Below are 16,595 nucleotides of genomic sequence, written 5' to 3'. Positions count from 1 at the left end.
CAGATAGGAAGGGAGAAGAGAATGCTAGTGAGAAAATGGAAGGAAGCCAAGGAAATAGAGAAGAAAGGCGAAGAAGACACAATGAACTGGAATGGGGGACTGAAGTTAAACAAAGAATGGAAGAAGATGTTGGAAAGAGTGGAAAGGACAAGAGAAAAAGAGGAGAGGAGATGGAAGAAAAATGAAGGGAAAAGAGCGTGAGATTAAAAAGTCCAACCACATTCTATATGGAAGTAATTGTGTTTAGCCTTTTAGGTGAAAGTAAAGTTGGAAAGAGAAAGTCATCTGCTAGAAAGTTCCTAACAACTTTCTAAATAGTCTGGAGGGAGTAATGTTTGTGTATATATATTACCCTTCTTGTTGTATCTGGTTACTTTTGTACTTGATACAGAGTCTGAAGAAGACCTTGCTAGAAGGTTGAAACGTTACGTTAGTTTATGTTTTATAATAAAATAAATTACTGCCTTGGTCAGCATATTTAGTTTTTCATAATCATGGAAACAAGGCTTAATGGAGTTATAATTTGACAATTCCATTGTCGATGGCGTGGATGCAACTTTCGATTTGGCCAAGTTCCCAATGTAAACAATTGTAATACAGATTGTCTTCGAGTTTATTTTGTTATAAAGGATCGGATACATATTGGATCACTTAAAATTTTTAAGTGAGAGAGAGGAACAAAAGTACCTCGAAAAAATTGGGAACTTCCCAGATCATTTGGATGCAGATATAAGGGACAATACTAATATTATCCAAGGCAATGTTGATCTTCTACCAACAGTTTCGTTTTTGACGAGACTTCTCCAGGTTGAAATGAAGCTTGCATTAATAAAAACATTGAAATACTTCGATTACAACAGTAAAAGAAATAATAATAATTACTACGGTTGAAATTATTGTTATACACTAATAATATAACCTAATTAAATAAATTTTATTCGAAATGTATGATTATTGTTGTTGTTTATTATTATCATGCTATTCGATCCACAACCACAAGTCGAGTGAATATCCAGCACAACTATTTTCCATGAATTCTTTTACATTTCATAGTTACTATACTGAAATGCACAGTTATTGTATTTTGTTATTAATTTTTGCAAGTGTCGTTCAAGAAAGGATTTTAGGAGTTAGAAAAAATACTCATAAAGTTTATATTGTGTGACCTCATCTAAAATTATAATTTTCAGAATTCTGAAAACTGTGGAAACATTTATTCTTTGGAGGAAATGGTAGAATATGAAAATATAACGTGGTTTTTGTATTTTTCACTCATTTTTTGATCTAATGCATATTTTACATTGATTACTCTGTTCGAATACAAACCAAGTGAATTTTATTTTTGTTATTAACAATAAAAATAACAAACTTTCTGCTTTTTTGCAACTTGAAATGAACGATGCCAATTTCCAAGGCAGGGGGGCGGTCGACTGACCCGTTCGACACCCCTTCCCGGCGGCCATGGAGAGAGCGCTTATCTACAACCAAAAGGCAAATCCGTTATACAATTGTAATATGATTATAGATAGTTCCAACTTTTAAATTTTAGTCAACACATGTGCGTTAGACAATTATAATTTTCAAAATACGTAAAATATTTTAATTTGATTTGATGAAGTTCCGACTGCAGAGCCTACTCCCTCGTGTTTGTGTCCAATCTTTTCGCTTTACTGCCTAAATCCACTGATTTTTCCGTATCGGGTCTGTCTGAAAACGATGCATAAATACCTGAGAACAATTGTGTGTTCCCTATCTCATGTTGAAACCAAAAGCCACACAAATATTGTCGCCTTTTCCGAAGACACTGCCTTTACACCTTTGAATTCCAGGTTTTCTTTTCAAAACCGGAAGTGCAGTCCCCGCCAGCGGCAAGGAAACACAGAAATGTAAACATCCGGTGAATAGCGCCCATCCCGCGACAATTTGCGATTAAAATTACCACCTGAGCGCTAGTGTCGCTTCCAATATGGCCGCTCTAAGTAGGATAGATCTTTGTTTACATTCAGTAGTAGTACAAAAGAGCAGCGTGTTGTCATGACTGGTATGGTAGAAAACGTTTAAATTACGCATTATTTTTAAATATTGCGAATGCGATGTGAATTCCAGGTACTCTAACAAACGTGAAGCTGTACTGAGAACGAAGCATTTAATTATGATAGGCAAAACTAACACGGAAAATGCAGACGAAACTATGTATACGCACTGGTTGTCCAAAGCAGTGCTGTATCATCTGCACGTCATGTAACTGGGGTTCTCGGAAATTATTTGAAAATAAAGGAATTGAAATTGACCTGTACTTGAAAAGCTGGGACAGGAAAAAATTGCGAACATATCGTTGCAGTTCTTTCTCGAAAGAGAAAGGCTGGTTTAATAATAATATTCACGATTTCATGACCAGGCTATACTCACTGAAAAAGGACATCGTACTGAATGAAACAGTAAAATTAGCATATCCACTTTTTTTCTCGTTACATTTGACATTAATTCATTCTCAAACTATTTTCATCTTCCCTCTTAATCGACTTGCACCTGTTCCAAATTTCACACATACGTAACACCGGTAATACATGGACGCATTGGTTAAGACGCTTCATGATTTTTCGGAAAAAAAGCTTTATTTATAAAGTACAATTTAAAACTTTACTTTCATGGAAATATATATTTATCTCTCGATAAATAAAGTAAGCAGACTCGTGCATTCTTCGTAATTTCCTTGCCGAATTACAGTGTTATATCTCCCATACCAATCTTCTGTCAATTATGTTTTCCCTGATTTATTAACAAATTTCATTTTGTTGATTCCACGGGGTGGAAACACATGAAAACTTTTAATTTGTTCTGACCCATAAAACTATTTAGAGCAAAAAAAAAAAAACAAAAAAAAAAACCTGAACAGTAGACCTTACTTTCTCGCATATTCACCATGCTTTAAACGACTTCAACACAACGTATCCTACTTAGAGTACTTCCTGAAAATCCCGGAAGATGGCATATCGGTTAATTTTAATCGCGAATTGTGAAGTTTGCGTGCCGCTGTGTGGGAATACGAAACGGCTTTTACAGCGAGAGAAATCTGACGGGGCGCCGCGCCAGTCCTCCCACTGCAAGTCCTTGCGATGCGAGCATTCTCAGGCGCGGCCGCGAGGGGGGAGAGGCAAGGGAACTGGGGGAATAACACGCACGGGAGCTGTGCATGGGAGGACGGACAGTTTTGTCGTCCCAAACCCAACCACCTAGCCGAAACTGCGATATTACTCCGGAGAACTGTAAACAATGAAGAGTTGTCAGAAGCAAGGACGTTAACATAAGACAGAAAATTACCAACTGTCGAAAAAAATCATTCTATATTCCATTTATGACATAAGCGCGGAGCAATAATTAACGTAATTTCCAATGAGGACAAAATAATATAACCGGTAATTGAGAAAATACACTCTTGTTTGATGTTTGTTATTTAGCGTAGCTTTCTTATACTTTTGGCTAATCACGACGATGAGAATGAGTGACGATAAAATGAAATTGATGCAGGGACAAAGGGGTCCCGGGTTCGATACCCGGTGGAGGCACAAGTGGTTCGGATCCCACTTTAAACTGTAGGTCCAGTCCCGATTAGCCTAACTGTGCATAAAGTGGACTTAAAACAACATATCAATCAATTGATGCAGGGAAATTCATAAAGAACACCCATACCCAGGCCGGGATTCGAACCTGGGACCTCTGATTTTGTAATGCGGTATGATAGCCACGGACGTCGACTACAGATTCTTGTTACTTGCAAAGTTATTGCATACATTCTTTGTATTTTTTGTGTGTGTTCAGTTGAAAGTACATTTCGATTACAATGATGTAGTCTACATCACGTAGATTTAAATATATGTTTTGATTAGCACGTCTCAAAAAAATCACGTTGGGCAGGAAACTTTTTCTGTGTTAATTTTTTGCTAGTAATTTTGACATTCAACGCAAGTGAATATTCTTTATTATGCTTATCAAGCTGTATAAACTAATTTCCGTTCTTCTGATTTTTCCTCTCTGTTGCGGCTAAATCTGTTAGAATTCTATTTCTTCTTCCATCTTTCGTGATCTTCGTATTACTGTTAAATCATTATTAAATTTATTATAATATATGCAAACGTGTAAAACACGATATTCGGTAAGTTGGCTGTAATGTGAAATTCGTCATTTTAACTCGCATTACAAGTAAGGATTTGTGACCTATCGCCCCTTCACTTTGGTTCACCACGAGCCACCACCGGTGTCACACCTTGCACCCCGGAAGATATGAACGACCAAGTCACTGCCTCAAACGTAAAACGCATCGAGTATTCTTTCGCATTCATTCGAGTGACGATAGACGAGACGTCACCAAAAAATAACCCATTCAAAGTCTTTGACGATCATCTCGCAGAAAACCGAATTCGAAAAAGCAGCAAAATTTTACGTAAGTTGGGAGAAATCTAATATTTTTCACTTGCTTTGCATGTTTCAATCTCTTGCCTCAACACGGACGGGGGGGAACGTGGTAGAAACGTGGGGGCGGAGGGGGTAGAGGCGGGGCGAGAGAGAGGTTCAATAACACTCAATTTGAAGGGCGCACGAGGAAGCTCCCGGCGCACTCGTTACCTCCTGGCAACGACCACTCAGCCGCGGCAAAGAGGACGCTCGTAATTGAAGGTATTGGCGGCGCTCAACCTCCGCGGCCCGATTACTCTGTTTCTTTAAGTGGAGCAACGCAACCGAGCGAGGCTCGCTCCTTCCTTCGCTCGAATTAAAACTTCTCCGACTTCCTCCGCCTTCAATAATTGACTCTTTGAAGGCGTCTTTTGATTGAGGTCAAATTTTCTAACGGATGAGGAAACTTCGCGCAAAGTAGAAAAGGAATTTTCAATATCGCAGCGGGAATAACCGCGATAATCGGATGCAAGCGTGGATGATGTAACCAAAACTTTCGACATTCCTGGTTTCCTTTATTGCACCCGTGCTGTATCGAACGCGCATCGCAGAGGAACCGGGAACCGGGGTTTTGTGCAGAATGTTCCATCTGGTGAGGTGCAAGGTCGTTTTTAGGGGCTATATGCTGTGTCTCGCGAATCTCTGGAGCAAGCGAACGAAAACAAGTCCTCTGCGCAAGTAGTGACTAGACAGGGAACGGTGTTAGCTCCGCTCTGAATTTTTGGACAAAAGCTGTAGAGTTGATTTCGTGTGGTGCATTTTCGACAATACTATATTGACAAAGCAATTTGTTTCATAATTGTAAATACTGCAATATATAAACAACCATTACAATTCTGTCATCGTGCCCAACATGCTTCTGACTATAACAATGCAGGAGACCAGGTCCGAATTCTAAGATGAATGCCAAAACTAAAAGTAAAAAATTACTGTTTGGTTGACATTTGGCGTGAAATTATCTTAACCACTTTATTGTATTCTTTTAAATGTACAGCCTTTCCCACACCTCTGTGGAGTAATCATGACGGATGAGTGATGATTTGATGAAACAGAAACAGATATGAAGACAAACACAAACCAAACATCTAACTTCGTGGACTATCAATATTACAAGTTGTGTGGAAGTAAATTATCATTTACTCGTCTGATTAAAAAGCATGGAACATATAGCAATTTCGTTTTGTAAGCGTCCCGACATTGCCTCAGGAATAAAATATGATTACATTAAATGCAATATTTTGGAACTTACCTGATATGTGTAGTTCCTGTTGTTAACCCTGCACCCGTTTCTGTAATGATGGTCGAACTGGCAGCCAGAAAAATTTTCTGTGGTGTAGTCATTGGTTTGGCTACCTTGGACTAACTCTAACGCGGAAAATTAAAAAATATATATGATATTAATATTAATTAATATATTAAAGCACACCAAAGATAATTAATAGAATGCAATTATAAAATAACATAATATAAATTTTATATTTTATTCTACAGTAGGTCTACAATAATGTTACCACCGAATAATGGTCCCGGGTTCGATACCTGGTAGAGGCACATAGTGGTTCGGATCACACTTTAAACTGTTGGACTCAAAAGCGAATTCAATAACAATAACCACCATCGGATAATGTATGCTGATTTCTGTGTTGCATGTACGGCGGCTTAGCTACCGGCATACTCTTGTTTAAAAAGAAATCAAAAGATTCAGCAGTAATTAAACTAAAAACTGACATCAGAACATCTTAAAATTGCATGCTGTTTAAAAATAATATATTTTAACGCGACAGATTAGAATGTCTCTTTGAATGTAACTTGACAACATTCAGTGGCTCCACCGTCGATGAGGAGAGAAATAACCACTCCGATAACCACTCGTACAATTAATTATGCTTACGTGTTGCGAATGATGACAATGAATAATCGAAATTAATCGAACCATTGAAAACAACCATTTTTATTTTGTAGATAAATTCTTATATTTATATTGAGTGTTTAATGCTGATAGCCATTGCTTTGAATTGTTGTTTTAAGTCCACTTATGCACAGAAAGGCTAATTGGGACTGGACCTACAGTTTAAAGTTGGATCCGAACAACTATGTGCCTCCACCGGGTATCGAACCCGGGACCCCTTGATTACAAGTCGGCGACGTTACCACTACGCCATCGGGGAGGCCTTTTAATGTTGATAGCCATATCTAAAATTGTTGCCAATTTACAAATAGGGTGATTGATGTCAACAATCAGTATGATGCTTAGTGCACAGCTGAACGTGTTTGATGTGAAAATTTGAAGCCACACATGAAGAAATGAAGGCCATTGTTGACCTTCAAACAAATTGAATTACGGATGATTTTGGCATATCTGGTGGTTTCATCCAGTAATGTGCCCAAGTTATGAATGACAGATACATGAACAGGTAGTTAAATACAATACATACTAATAAAATAAAAGAAGAAACCATAACCCTCCATTATGGCCTTATCCCTGGGAGTAGGTGGCTGAACCGCCCGAGCTTTAGCCTGGTTAATGTTTTGAGAACCAATTATAAAAACAATAAGTGTTGCAGTATAGTAGAACCATTCTCGGTCTCGCACACAACTACACCTACACACACCCACCCCCACCCAGCCCCACACACATATAGATATATGTAATATATATAATGACGCATTTTTAATTGTTAGCTTGTGTCTTCAAAGGCAGGAAGGCTCGTGCCTGGTGCTCTTCATCCCAGGCAAAGCTCTTCCACCTATGTTCTTTATCTTTCTAAGCATCATGTCTTTCTAACACACACCGTCTTTGATACAGATTCGCATAACAAATAAAAATATTACTTTGATATCATCCTGAGTGTCATTATGAGTGCTAGTAAGCTAAGAGGTTTGGACATGTAGGCACACATACAAGTATTTATTTTGCTACAATCCCATGTCTACTGGCACAATGGGACAGAAACTCACCCTGTCCAGTACTGTCTCCACTATCATCTTGCAGATTGGAAGGGAACTGGAGTTGAGCAGACGACTGAGTGGTGGTGCTGGAGTCAGAGAGGGGGACAGGCGCTGGCAGGCAGTCGATTGTGTCAGTAACTATAAAACAGTAGTGAATACGACATTATATTTCTAAGTATAAATAAATAGAAATGAAATAGAAATATCATGATAGCGCTTTTGAATTTCTTCCATCGCTAATATTCATCACAAATATTAATTTTGAAATATAATTTCGGTCTGTTTACCTTGTTCACTGTTGATTTCATAAAGTGCGTACACACCCGCGCGCGCACCCTGCACAAAAGTTGTTCATATAATTTCCATCAACTTTTTAAAATCACTGAGTTTTATCACGTTTGTTGAAACCAAGGTGGATTGATATAAATCAGATTGATATAACTCGTGATTGAAATCACATTAAATAAATAATTTATAGAATAATATACAGAAAGATTTTGTAGATACCAGAATCACTTTTGGTGAAAGTACATTAATCTTGTAATCATATAATAGTGTTTATTAGGCTTTAAGAAAGGAAAAGAAAGGAAACAAAATATATATGTACTGATGGGGTGAAACTCATAGGACAGGAAATGTAATATGTAAACTGTTAACACACTTAAACTTTTCTTGATTCAAGAATTTTTATGCGTAAATATAGCAAACGTTGGTTTAAAATAATATACAAAATACTAATCATGTTAAACAGTAAATAGTGTCATTATCATTAAACTGTAAATAAGCATGGCAGCTGATATATTGAAAACTATCATGAAAAATATGCCAAAATTCAGCTACAAAGACTATAAAAATGCTTTAAGTTACAATTGTATAGTACATCCAGAATGTTTTATTTTCACTGGAATAAAAGTTACTGAAATTATTATAGTTTCATTAACACTCAACATATATTTCCATAGTAGGTTCATATACAGAGATCAGAAACAGAAAATGTATATTTACATATCTTTTTTTATTTTCTTTAATCAAACTGTTCAAATATTTTACAGGCCTGTTTACCAGAAAAAGCCTTTCTGTAAAAAAAATCATATTAAATAAATTAAAATTTAAAAAATCTGCTTCAAATTAAAAAATCATCAAAAATGTTTCTCTTTTTCAAAATAAAAATCATGATTTTTATCCACCCTGGTTGAAATTAATCCATATTAATGATGATGAGCATGCAGTTGTAATACTATTGCTTACAAAGAAAAATAAATGAAACGAAGTTATCAGTAAGCTTTAGAAAAAGTTTAAAAGCTAAATATACACAAATTGTGATTCTCCTAAGGTTACAGTAATATCTAGCACAGTTTACAGACCATTTTCCTTTGCTGAGAAACCTCTTGCCGGTATTGTTTACTTGGACAAGTTGCAGCAATGTCTAATACCTCAGTTAAAAGAGGATACCAAAAAGCTTCATTTTGCAACAGAACGAAGCTCCTTAGCATTTTCACTTGGAATTTATGGCTTATCTGAATATCATTTTATCTCGGCGTTGGATTGGACGACGGTCAGACGTATTCTCTGGCCTCCTAAGTCACCCGACTTTACTTCACGTGACTTTTTTCTATGGGTTATGTTAAAGATTGTGTTTACGTGCCTCCATAAAGAGATTTATTTACCAAAGTTTCGACAAAGAATCATGGGTGTAGTTGCTACCATCTCTGGATTTGATTTGATTTGATTTAGTTTATTTTACTTCGCGTTTTGTGCCTCTTGGCTAATTTGCGAAGATGGGGATGAGTGATGAAATGATGAAATTGATGAATGGACATTCACAAACAACCAAGCCCTACCGGGATTCGAACCCGGGACCCTTGGCGTCGCAGCGCGATGTGCTAACCACTCGGCCACAGGGTCGGGCACTACCATCTCTGGAGTACGCAGGATTTCTTTTCGGGAGGTGCTGGAATCACGACCGGATCAAGAAAGTGTGGGGCGTTACCCCCACACCCCCTATACGCCTTCATGGCGTGGTGCTATGCACAGGGGAACACTTTTTGAGGTGCTGGAATTATAAAGATGGATCGTACAAAGCTGATTTGTAGAGGGACGGTATACACAATAAGATATTTCGTATATTTAGAAGTTTATACTCTCAAAAATGGCAATTGAGAGTTATTTGTAATGTCATTGTCAATTGTATTTAGCACTCTGGTTTTCCAGAGTTCTCACTGCTAATATTTGAAAATGTTGCTTTTCTAAAAATTTAGGAGAAATTCGGAAATTTCGGAGCCCCTTCTGCTTACGCCAGTGGCTACCATCGACGTTCATATGTTGAAACCCGTGTGGCAGAAGCTGGATTACAGAATTGTCATCTGTCGAGTCACCAGGGGGAGGGGATATTGAACATTTGTAAGGTAGGTTAAAAAGTTCGATATTTACTCTACTGACATGCTCTCATCCCCGTGAGTGAGTTGGTTCCTGGCTGCCGACTTCCGAAATCCAGGAAGGAATTATGAAACGCCCTGTAAAACATCGCTGAAAATGACGGAACATCCCCCTCCCATTTTTGAGGATACCAGAAAATTCAGAAATACTTACCGTCCCAGCAGGAATCGAAGTCGGGAGGTTCGTCCAAAGTGGCGTTACGAAGCAGTTCTTTAGCTCTGTCTTCTGAGTGCAAGATCTCCACCAGGTACAGAACGTAGTCGTCCAACATTAAGTGAAGGAGGTGGAAGGAACCTTTAAATACAGATAGGACTATTTCGTATTACTGTCGTATTCCATTTAATTAGGCACTGTTATTTTCTGTAGCTTTTTCGAGATAAGTGCATACAAAGGTATTACAAAAATTGAAAACTGTCTAACAATATTCATTCAAGCGTGTGCTGAATTTTGAAAAAACGATATGCAAACTCGAAAGTATAGACACAATTCCCAACTACAATTCCATACTCTGTCCCGGTTATCTCTGGAGCAAGCGAACGAAAGCAAGTCTTGCGCAATTAGTGATGTGGGACGTCTTCACCAATGAACGCGTGAGAGGGAACGGGATTGCAGGGGGAAGCGACTGCAGCTACCAGCCTTCGAGCAGCGTGTACTGCTTCGCTCTGACCACTCGATCCTCTGCTCCTTACCCTTCTCTGCCGCTATGCGCGGCCTTGCTCCAGTGATAACCGGGACAGAGTATAAGTCATTGACTCCTCTTCCCCGAGACTTTAATATTGTTTAACAAATCTTCTTAGGTAATTAAAATTAATATAAAACATAATTAATTCTATAACATTGGGATAATGTTAGTTGCACGGTTACTCTACACACAATGCTTCCCCTCGCGTAACAAATTATCAACATACAGAACTAGCTCTTACCGAAGCTTGGTGCAGAATGCAAGGTCATATCTCGAATAACCCTTGTACCGAAATTCGTCCACACAAGTAAGAACTCTCTTGCCACTTGTCTGAGGTTGGCTTTCCTCTTCTGCGACGGCTGCACCACGCATCGGTCCACGATGGATTCCAACCACTCGCTGTACGTTTCTATTGAAGCCTGACCTTCTAGAAGCCTCTCGAACTCCTGGTACACTGCAATAACATTTTTTTTAAAAATTAAAACTTAAAGAAATGCATCACACTATAATCGAAAAATGGAATAAATGAACCACACTACAATATAGGTTATTATTGAAATAATTACAGTAATATGCCCATAAGTACTTTTCGATAAAGTATTTTTCTGAGAAATTCAAATCAATGTATGTGGAAGAATATGTCACGTCGTCGTCTTAGATCAGGTGTCCAGTGGCAGTGCGGATGTGTACATGTGAAATACTGCACATCTACTCATGTGTATTATGAAGACTGAAAAATATGTAGAGATTTAGATTAAATGTGATCATTTCTGTTGTGATACTGTAACGTAGTAGTGATAAAGTATTGTATCAACAAATGATCACGGAGTCTGGTCTTCGGTAATCATGAATGTTGAAAAACGAGCACCCTGTGAATTATATGTAAAGAATACACTCATAAGCATGAGAGTATCCAAACATTTGATGATCCACCCCCACTTAAAAAAATGGACAAGAACCATGTCTAGGGCCTCCCCGATGGTGCAGTGGTAGCGTCGTTGCCTTCTAATCAAGGGGTCCCGGGTTCGATACCCGGTGGAGGTACATAGTGGTTCGGATCCCACTTTAAATTGTAGGTCCAGTCCCGATTAGCCTTACTGTGCATAAAGTGGACTTAAAACAACAAATCAATCAATCAATCAATCAAGAACCATGTCTAAAATGATAGGCTCCTTTACGATACTGGGTTTGACATGTATAAGAGGTTAAATCAGAAACATATAATTGAAATACGCGTGTATTAAAAAAATAAGTAGACAAATGTGATCAAGCCTCGTATAGCGGTGTTTACCTGAGAAAGGACACAATCGTTACTCAAGTCTATGTAGATATAGTTGTAGAATATTATCAGATGGTTGTACCAAGTTATATTTATATCCATTCAAAGAAATTCTAACTTAATGTGATTTCAATATCTTGAAACGCCAAATATTCTGTATTAGGTTTTTGTGATAATGATGATACGCAAATAATATTCTTGAAAGTTTGAAAACTAAGATGGCTGGATAGTACCATTAGCTACAGTTTGTGTGATTCACCCTGGTCTCATTTCCAAAAAAAGCTCTAAATGGCGCCAAAAATCGAGGCCCTCCAAAAAAAAATGCTCACACGAGAGCAGCAGATACAAATATTAGTACACATATTCGTATACACACACATATAGACCACTTACAGTTAGTTATAAGCTCTGTTGTAATAGTGGCTCTTGCTTTGTCCATGGTGTAAACGGTTTGACGACAAATAGCCTGAAGGTCGATGCTCCTCCAATCCTGTAGCATCTGGGAAATGATGTCTGAGTTGTGGATAACCATCCTAGAAGCTTGGCACAAGTGGTTTAAGGAGGCTTGCTGTCTCAACATCTGGGAGAAATGGCGCGCCACTGAGAAGGTAAGGAAAAAATCTCATTTACCAATTAATAGAATATTTTGAGGATACGTCTTGGGACTCGTCAAGCACTTTTCAAATAATTATATATTTACACACATACTCATAACTACAGTAATCGAAGTGGGTACAGACTCTCGAGCCCTATGCACCCTTACTATAAAATTGATTGATGGATTTTGTTTATTTTACTTCGCACTTCTGGCACTATTTGCTAATCGCGAAGATGAGGATGAGTGATGATATGATGAAATTGATGAAGGGGCACTCACAAAGAACACCCATGCCCAGGTCGGAATTCGAATCCGGGACTCTGGCGTCGTAGCGCGCTGTGATAACCACTTCGCTGAAACTTACTATAAAAGAAGTTTAGCAGGCAACGGAGCGATATTTTTTTTTAGTTGCGCCAAAAATAATACACGTTTCTTTCTAGTCTCTATCGTGAGTGTAAATTGTCACTGTGAGCGACTTTGTAAGCACGAGCTCTGGAGGCCGACTACGGATTTTCAGGTGTTCCGTGAACTTCCTGGTATGGAATTTGAGCAAGCGTTCCAGCAAGAAGGAGAAACTCCACATGTGGATCAGGGTAACAGCACTACCGAAGGAACTTTTTTCAGGCGGAATTGTTTCACGAGGAACAGATTTACCGTACCCAACCCGGAGTCTCGATATCACGTTATGTGACGCATATCGGTGGGGTATGTTGAAAGAACGGTGTTTCACAGCGACACCAAGAAATCTGAAACAGCTTCGCAATGTTCGTGATAAAGGCAGACAAGTTGAACATTTACGGCAGGTGTCCCGCGTTCGAATTGCGGCCTGGGCACAAGTCCCTTCACCAATTTCAACACATCATCACTCATCCTCATCGTCGCGATTAGCCAAAAGTGGCAGAAAAGCGACGCTAAAAACAAAAATCAAATCAGATCAAATGTTGAACATGCAATTGTCCGATTATGTAGCGGATCAGTCGTTCAAACGGACTTCTCCTTTCTTTCAGTTATCTTTTTTTCGCACCCTGTAGTTGTAATGAAAGACAATTGACGTTCCAGTGATGCTAGATGGATTCATTGTAAACAAATATGCCACTGAAAAGCTGCACTCCTGAAGTTCTCGGTAGTTCTTACTTTAGGTTTCTTAAAATTTATGAGATGATAATAGTATACAATTTTGACTTTTCAGGTTTGAATGATTACAACGGCAAATCGCGTGGTGTCTGGGAATATGTGTCCAAGTAAAATTCGTTGAATTTGAGTACAGGAGGAAGACAAGAGGGGTGGGGGTTACGTTTTTACGCCCACTGAGATTCCGTAAACGCGCCACCCCGAACCTTAGAGAGGTAGTCCGCTCATGTACCGCGCCGCCACGGTCGGAACCGCGCCGCCACGCTCCGAACCACGCCGCCGCGTGGAACATTTTCCATGCTCGGCTACAGCGAGGCTGAGCATGACGCTATCAAGAGCTAAACGAAGAGACGCGGAATTACACGAGAGGACATTTTGGAGACGATTCCAACGGAAAATTTCCACCCTAGAAACCTGCAGATGTCTCAGAGTCTCGCTTCGGTTCAGCTCGTTTTGCTGTAGTGGGCGTTACACAATTTGCTTCTGTTGTCGTGTTTCTTCCCCGCGTCTCAGTGGGCGATATGCTTAACGCATGTCTTGCTAGAAATGGCACGTGACCCTGCTGTCTATGTGCCAGCAAGCAGTGCACGGTAATCCATATCACGTGCCTCGGCAATTTTTGCACTACCTTCAGGTAGTATTTGCTATGTACCTGCTACTTTCAGCGTCAGGGTGTTTCTCCCAACCTCTTCACTCTCCCCTCTACTTTTACACATATACCATGTACGTACAGTCCACGTAACCACTGTTCAGCAAGATCGCCGGCTGCATACTATATTGTCGTATGTCCATCTGCACTAACTTCACAAGAGAGCTGATTAAAGTTTGATTTATGTGGATTTGGAATGCACTAAAGGATTTGAATAAACATTTTATTTTAGTTAGTAATTCACGCCACCTGGCAACCAGATCCGTCGCTTCGGAACATGACGCGTTAACATGTACGTACGGAACACGATAACGTCATCAACTCATCTCCGACAAAAAGTGGAGATACGACAAAATAGCATTCGGCCGGCGAAATGTTAGCAGGAGAATGGGCATACTTACAGTTTAATTTGACGTTTCGAAGGTTGGACGGAAGGTCATCTAAAGCAGCCTGCAGCCAGGTGTCCATTTCGTGAGCAAATTTGCGGATAATAAGAATAAGGCTGTCTGGCAGAGCCTAAAAGATAATTGAATAGTATTAAACTGTCTTCTTCATATTAGGATTTACGAAACCTACTCCAACATACAGTATCCTGTTATCATTACAACTGCATAATCATAACATTTAACTCATTAGATCCTACAACACTCACCATATCTAGAAATATTTAAATTGACTCGATTGATTGATATAAGTTGTTTTATTTTGCTTTTCAGCCACTTTTGGCTAATCGCGAAGATGAGGATGAATGGTGATAAGATGAAATTGATGAAGGGACAATCATAAACATTAAGGGACGACACAGCACAGGCCCCGAACAGGATTATACTGGCTGTAGTCCAGACGCCAGAGCCTCGCTAGTCTGCAAAATACAGTCCAAGGCGTACTACGTGGAAGGGACGTTGGCATTTGGGTGTCTTCGAAAAGGGTTACTTCTTACACTCCTTAAATTTACTGCACATGGTAAGCAAGAATAATCCAAATCTACACACTCATACTATGAGCAAGGTAGATGATAATTTTGTGAATTAATTTTCTGCAGAATCATCTGAAATACTACCGAGGTGCAAAATATTGAGCCTAATATATGTATGTAATTTGTTAGGATCCTTGCTTTTATATACTGTAGATTTTATTGTCACGACCTTCAAGCATGTGCCGGTACGTTCATGTAAGTATATTATACGGTCCCACAATACGTATGGTCTTCGAGGCATTTTATTTTTGGACCTATCTCAGTATTCACGGGAAGAAATTAGGTGTATGCAAACCTATTTTAATTACTTTAATCACGATATCTTTATATTCTGGTGTTCTTGGTTATTTTACATAATTTCTTTACTTCTCGAGATCATTCGCGACGATGAGGATGAATTGATGTAATGGCTGAAGGGACAAACACAGTAAACTGTCCATACCTTTCCCAGGTTTCGAATCTAGGACCCCTACGATATACTATGCTAACCATTTTGCTACGATCTAGCGGCTCGTTGAACTAATTTATAAATTCAACAGAATTTGCTACAATTTTTTTTCTAGCTCAATAATTAATGTTTGTGCCTTTGGAGCAAGTAGCCAGGAATTGAGAAATTACTAACAGGTATTCAAATTCGTAGCGATATCCCACTGTCTTCATTGTTCAAGTAGATAAGAAATCTTCGGAAAATTCTTGAAAGCTGACTTTGTGCTGAGCAGTCTCATCCTTCTCTTCCACGACGAACAATTGAAGCATTCCACCGAATAACGCTGTATGGCATATTTCAGTGAATGCGAGAACAACGGATAAAACCTGTTGTATGTTACTGGACTACAGTTGAAACAACATAAAACCTTATGCAAACACAGTAGCAATCTTTGGGCAAGAGCCGACCTTATGACTGGCCAGCTTGTAGCCTGTAGAAGCAGGGTCGCAGCATGATATCACTGTTAACTCAGCACGTTCCCAAAAGTGCCATACAGCGTTATTCGGTGGAATGCTTCAATTTTCAATAATGCCGACGAAGGTGCATCTGAATCTGCAATTACTTTTGGTGGATCGCAGAATTCGAAATGGCTTGTCTGCCACTTTTGGCTAATTACGAAAATGGGGATGAGTGCTGATGCGATGAAATTGACGAATGGACATAAAAGAAAAATGAAAAGGGGGGGAACCCCCGAAGTAGCCCAACCTCCACCCGCATACATTCAGGGGCATGTGCTTAGTGCCCTGGTGCCTTTAGAATAAAACAGGGCGTCATATACGCGGAATTTTACGGTTCCCCCGTTTTCATTTTTATTTCATAATTCAGTACAATGCAATACAATACAATGATACTACAAAACAATAAAATATACTAGATCGGATATTTGGGTAACCAGAACAATATACTGACTATTATTAGTAGTTGAGCTGATAGTGGATAAGAGAAGTACGAAATGA

General features: G+C 39.0%; 1 protein-coding gene across 1 annotated transcript in view; it reads right to left on the bottom strand.

The window, feature by feature from the left end:
* The window catches only part of LOC145984466 (transcription factor RFX4-like), a 198,470-nt gene that overhangs the window by 35,952 nt on the left and 145,923 nt on the right, over positions 1 to 16,595 (bottom strand). Inside the window, exons 7-12 of the mRNA XM_083118125.1 lie at positions 14,578 to 14,692; positions 12,192 to 12,398; positions 10,761 to 10,973; positions 9,991 to 10,131; positions 7,411 to 7,539; positions 5,702 to 5,817 (exon numbers count right to left, since the gene is read on the bottom strand). Coding sequence (XP_082974251.1) covers positions 5,702 to 5,817; positions 7,411 to 7,539; positions 9,991 to 10,131; positions 10,761 to 10,973; positions 12,192 to 12,398; positions 14,578 to 14,692 — 921 coding nt within the window. The remainder of the gene's footprint in view (positions 1 to 5,701; positions 5,818 to 7,410; positions 7,540 to 9,990; positions 10,132 to 10,760; positions 10,974 to 12,191; positions 12,399 to 14,577; positions 14,693 to 16,595) is intronic.

The sequence above is a fragment of the Lepisma saccharinum genome, chromosome 2 (genome assembly GCF_977018435.1).
Source record: "Lepisma saccharinum chromosome 2, izLepSacc3.1, whole genome shotgun sequence".
Taxonomy (NCBI): domain Eukaryota; kingdom Metazoa; phylum Arthropoda; class Insecta; order Zygentoma; family Lepismatidae; genus Lepisma; species Lepisma saccharinum.
Note: the sequence above shows the minus strand (reverse complement) of the source record. Positions and strands in the feature narration are given on the sequence as shown.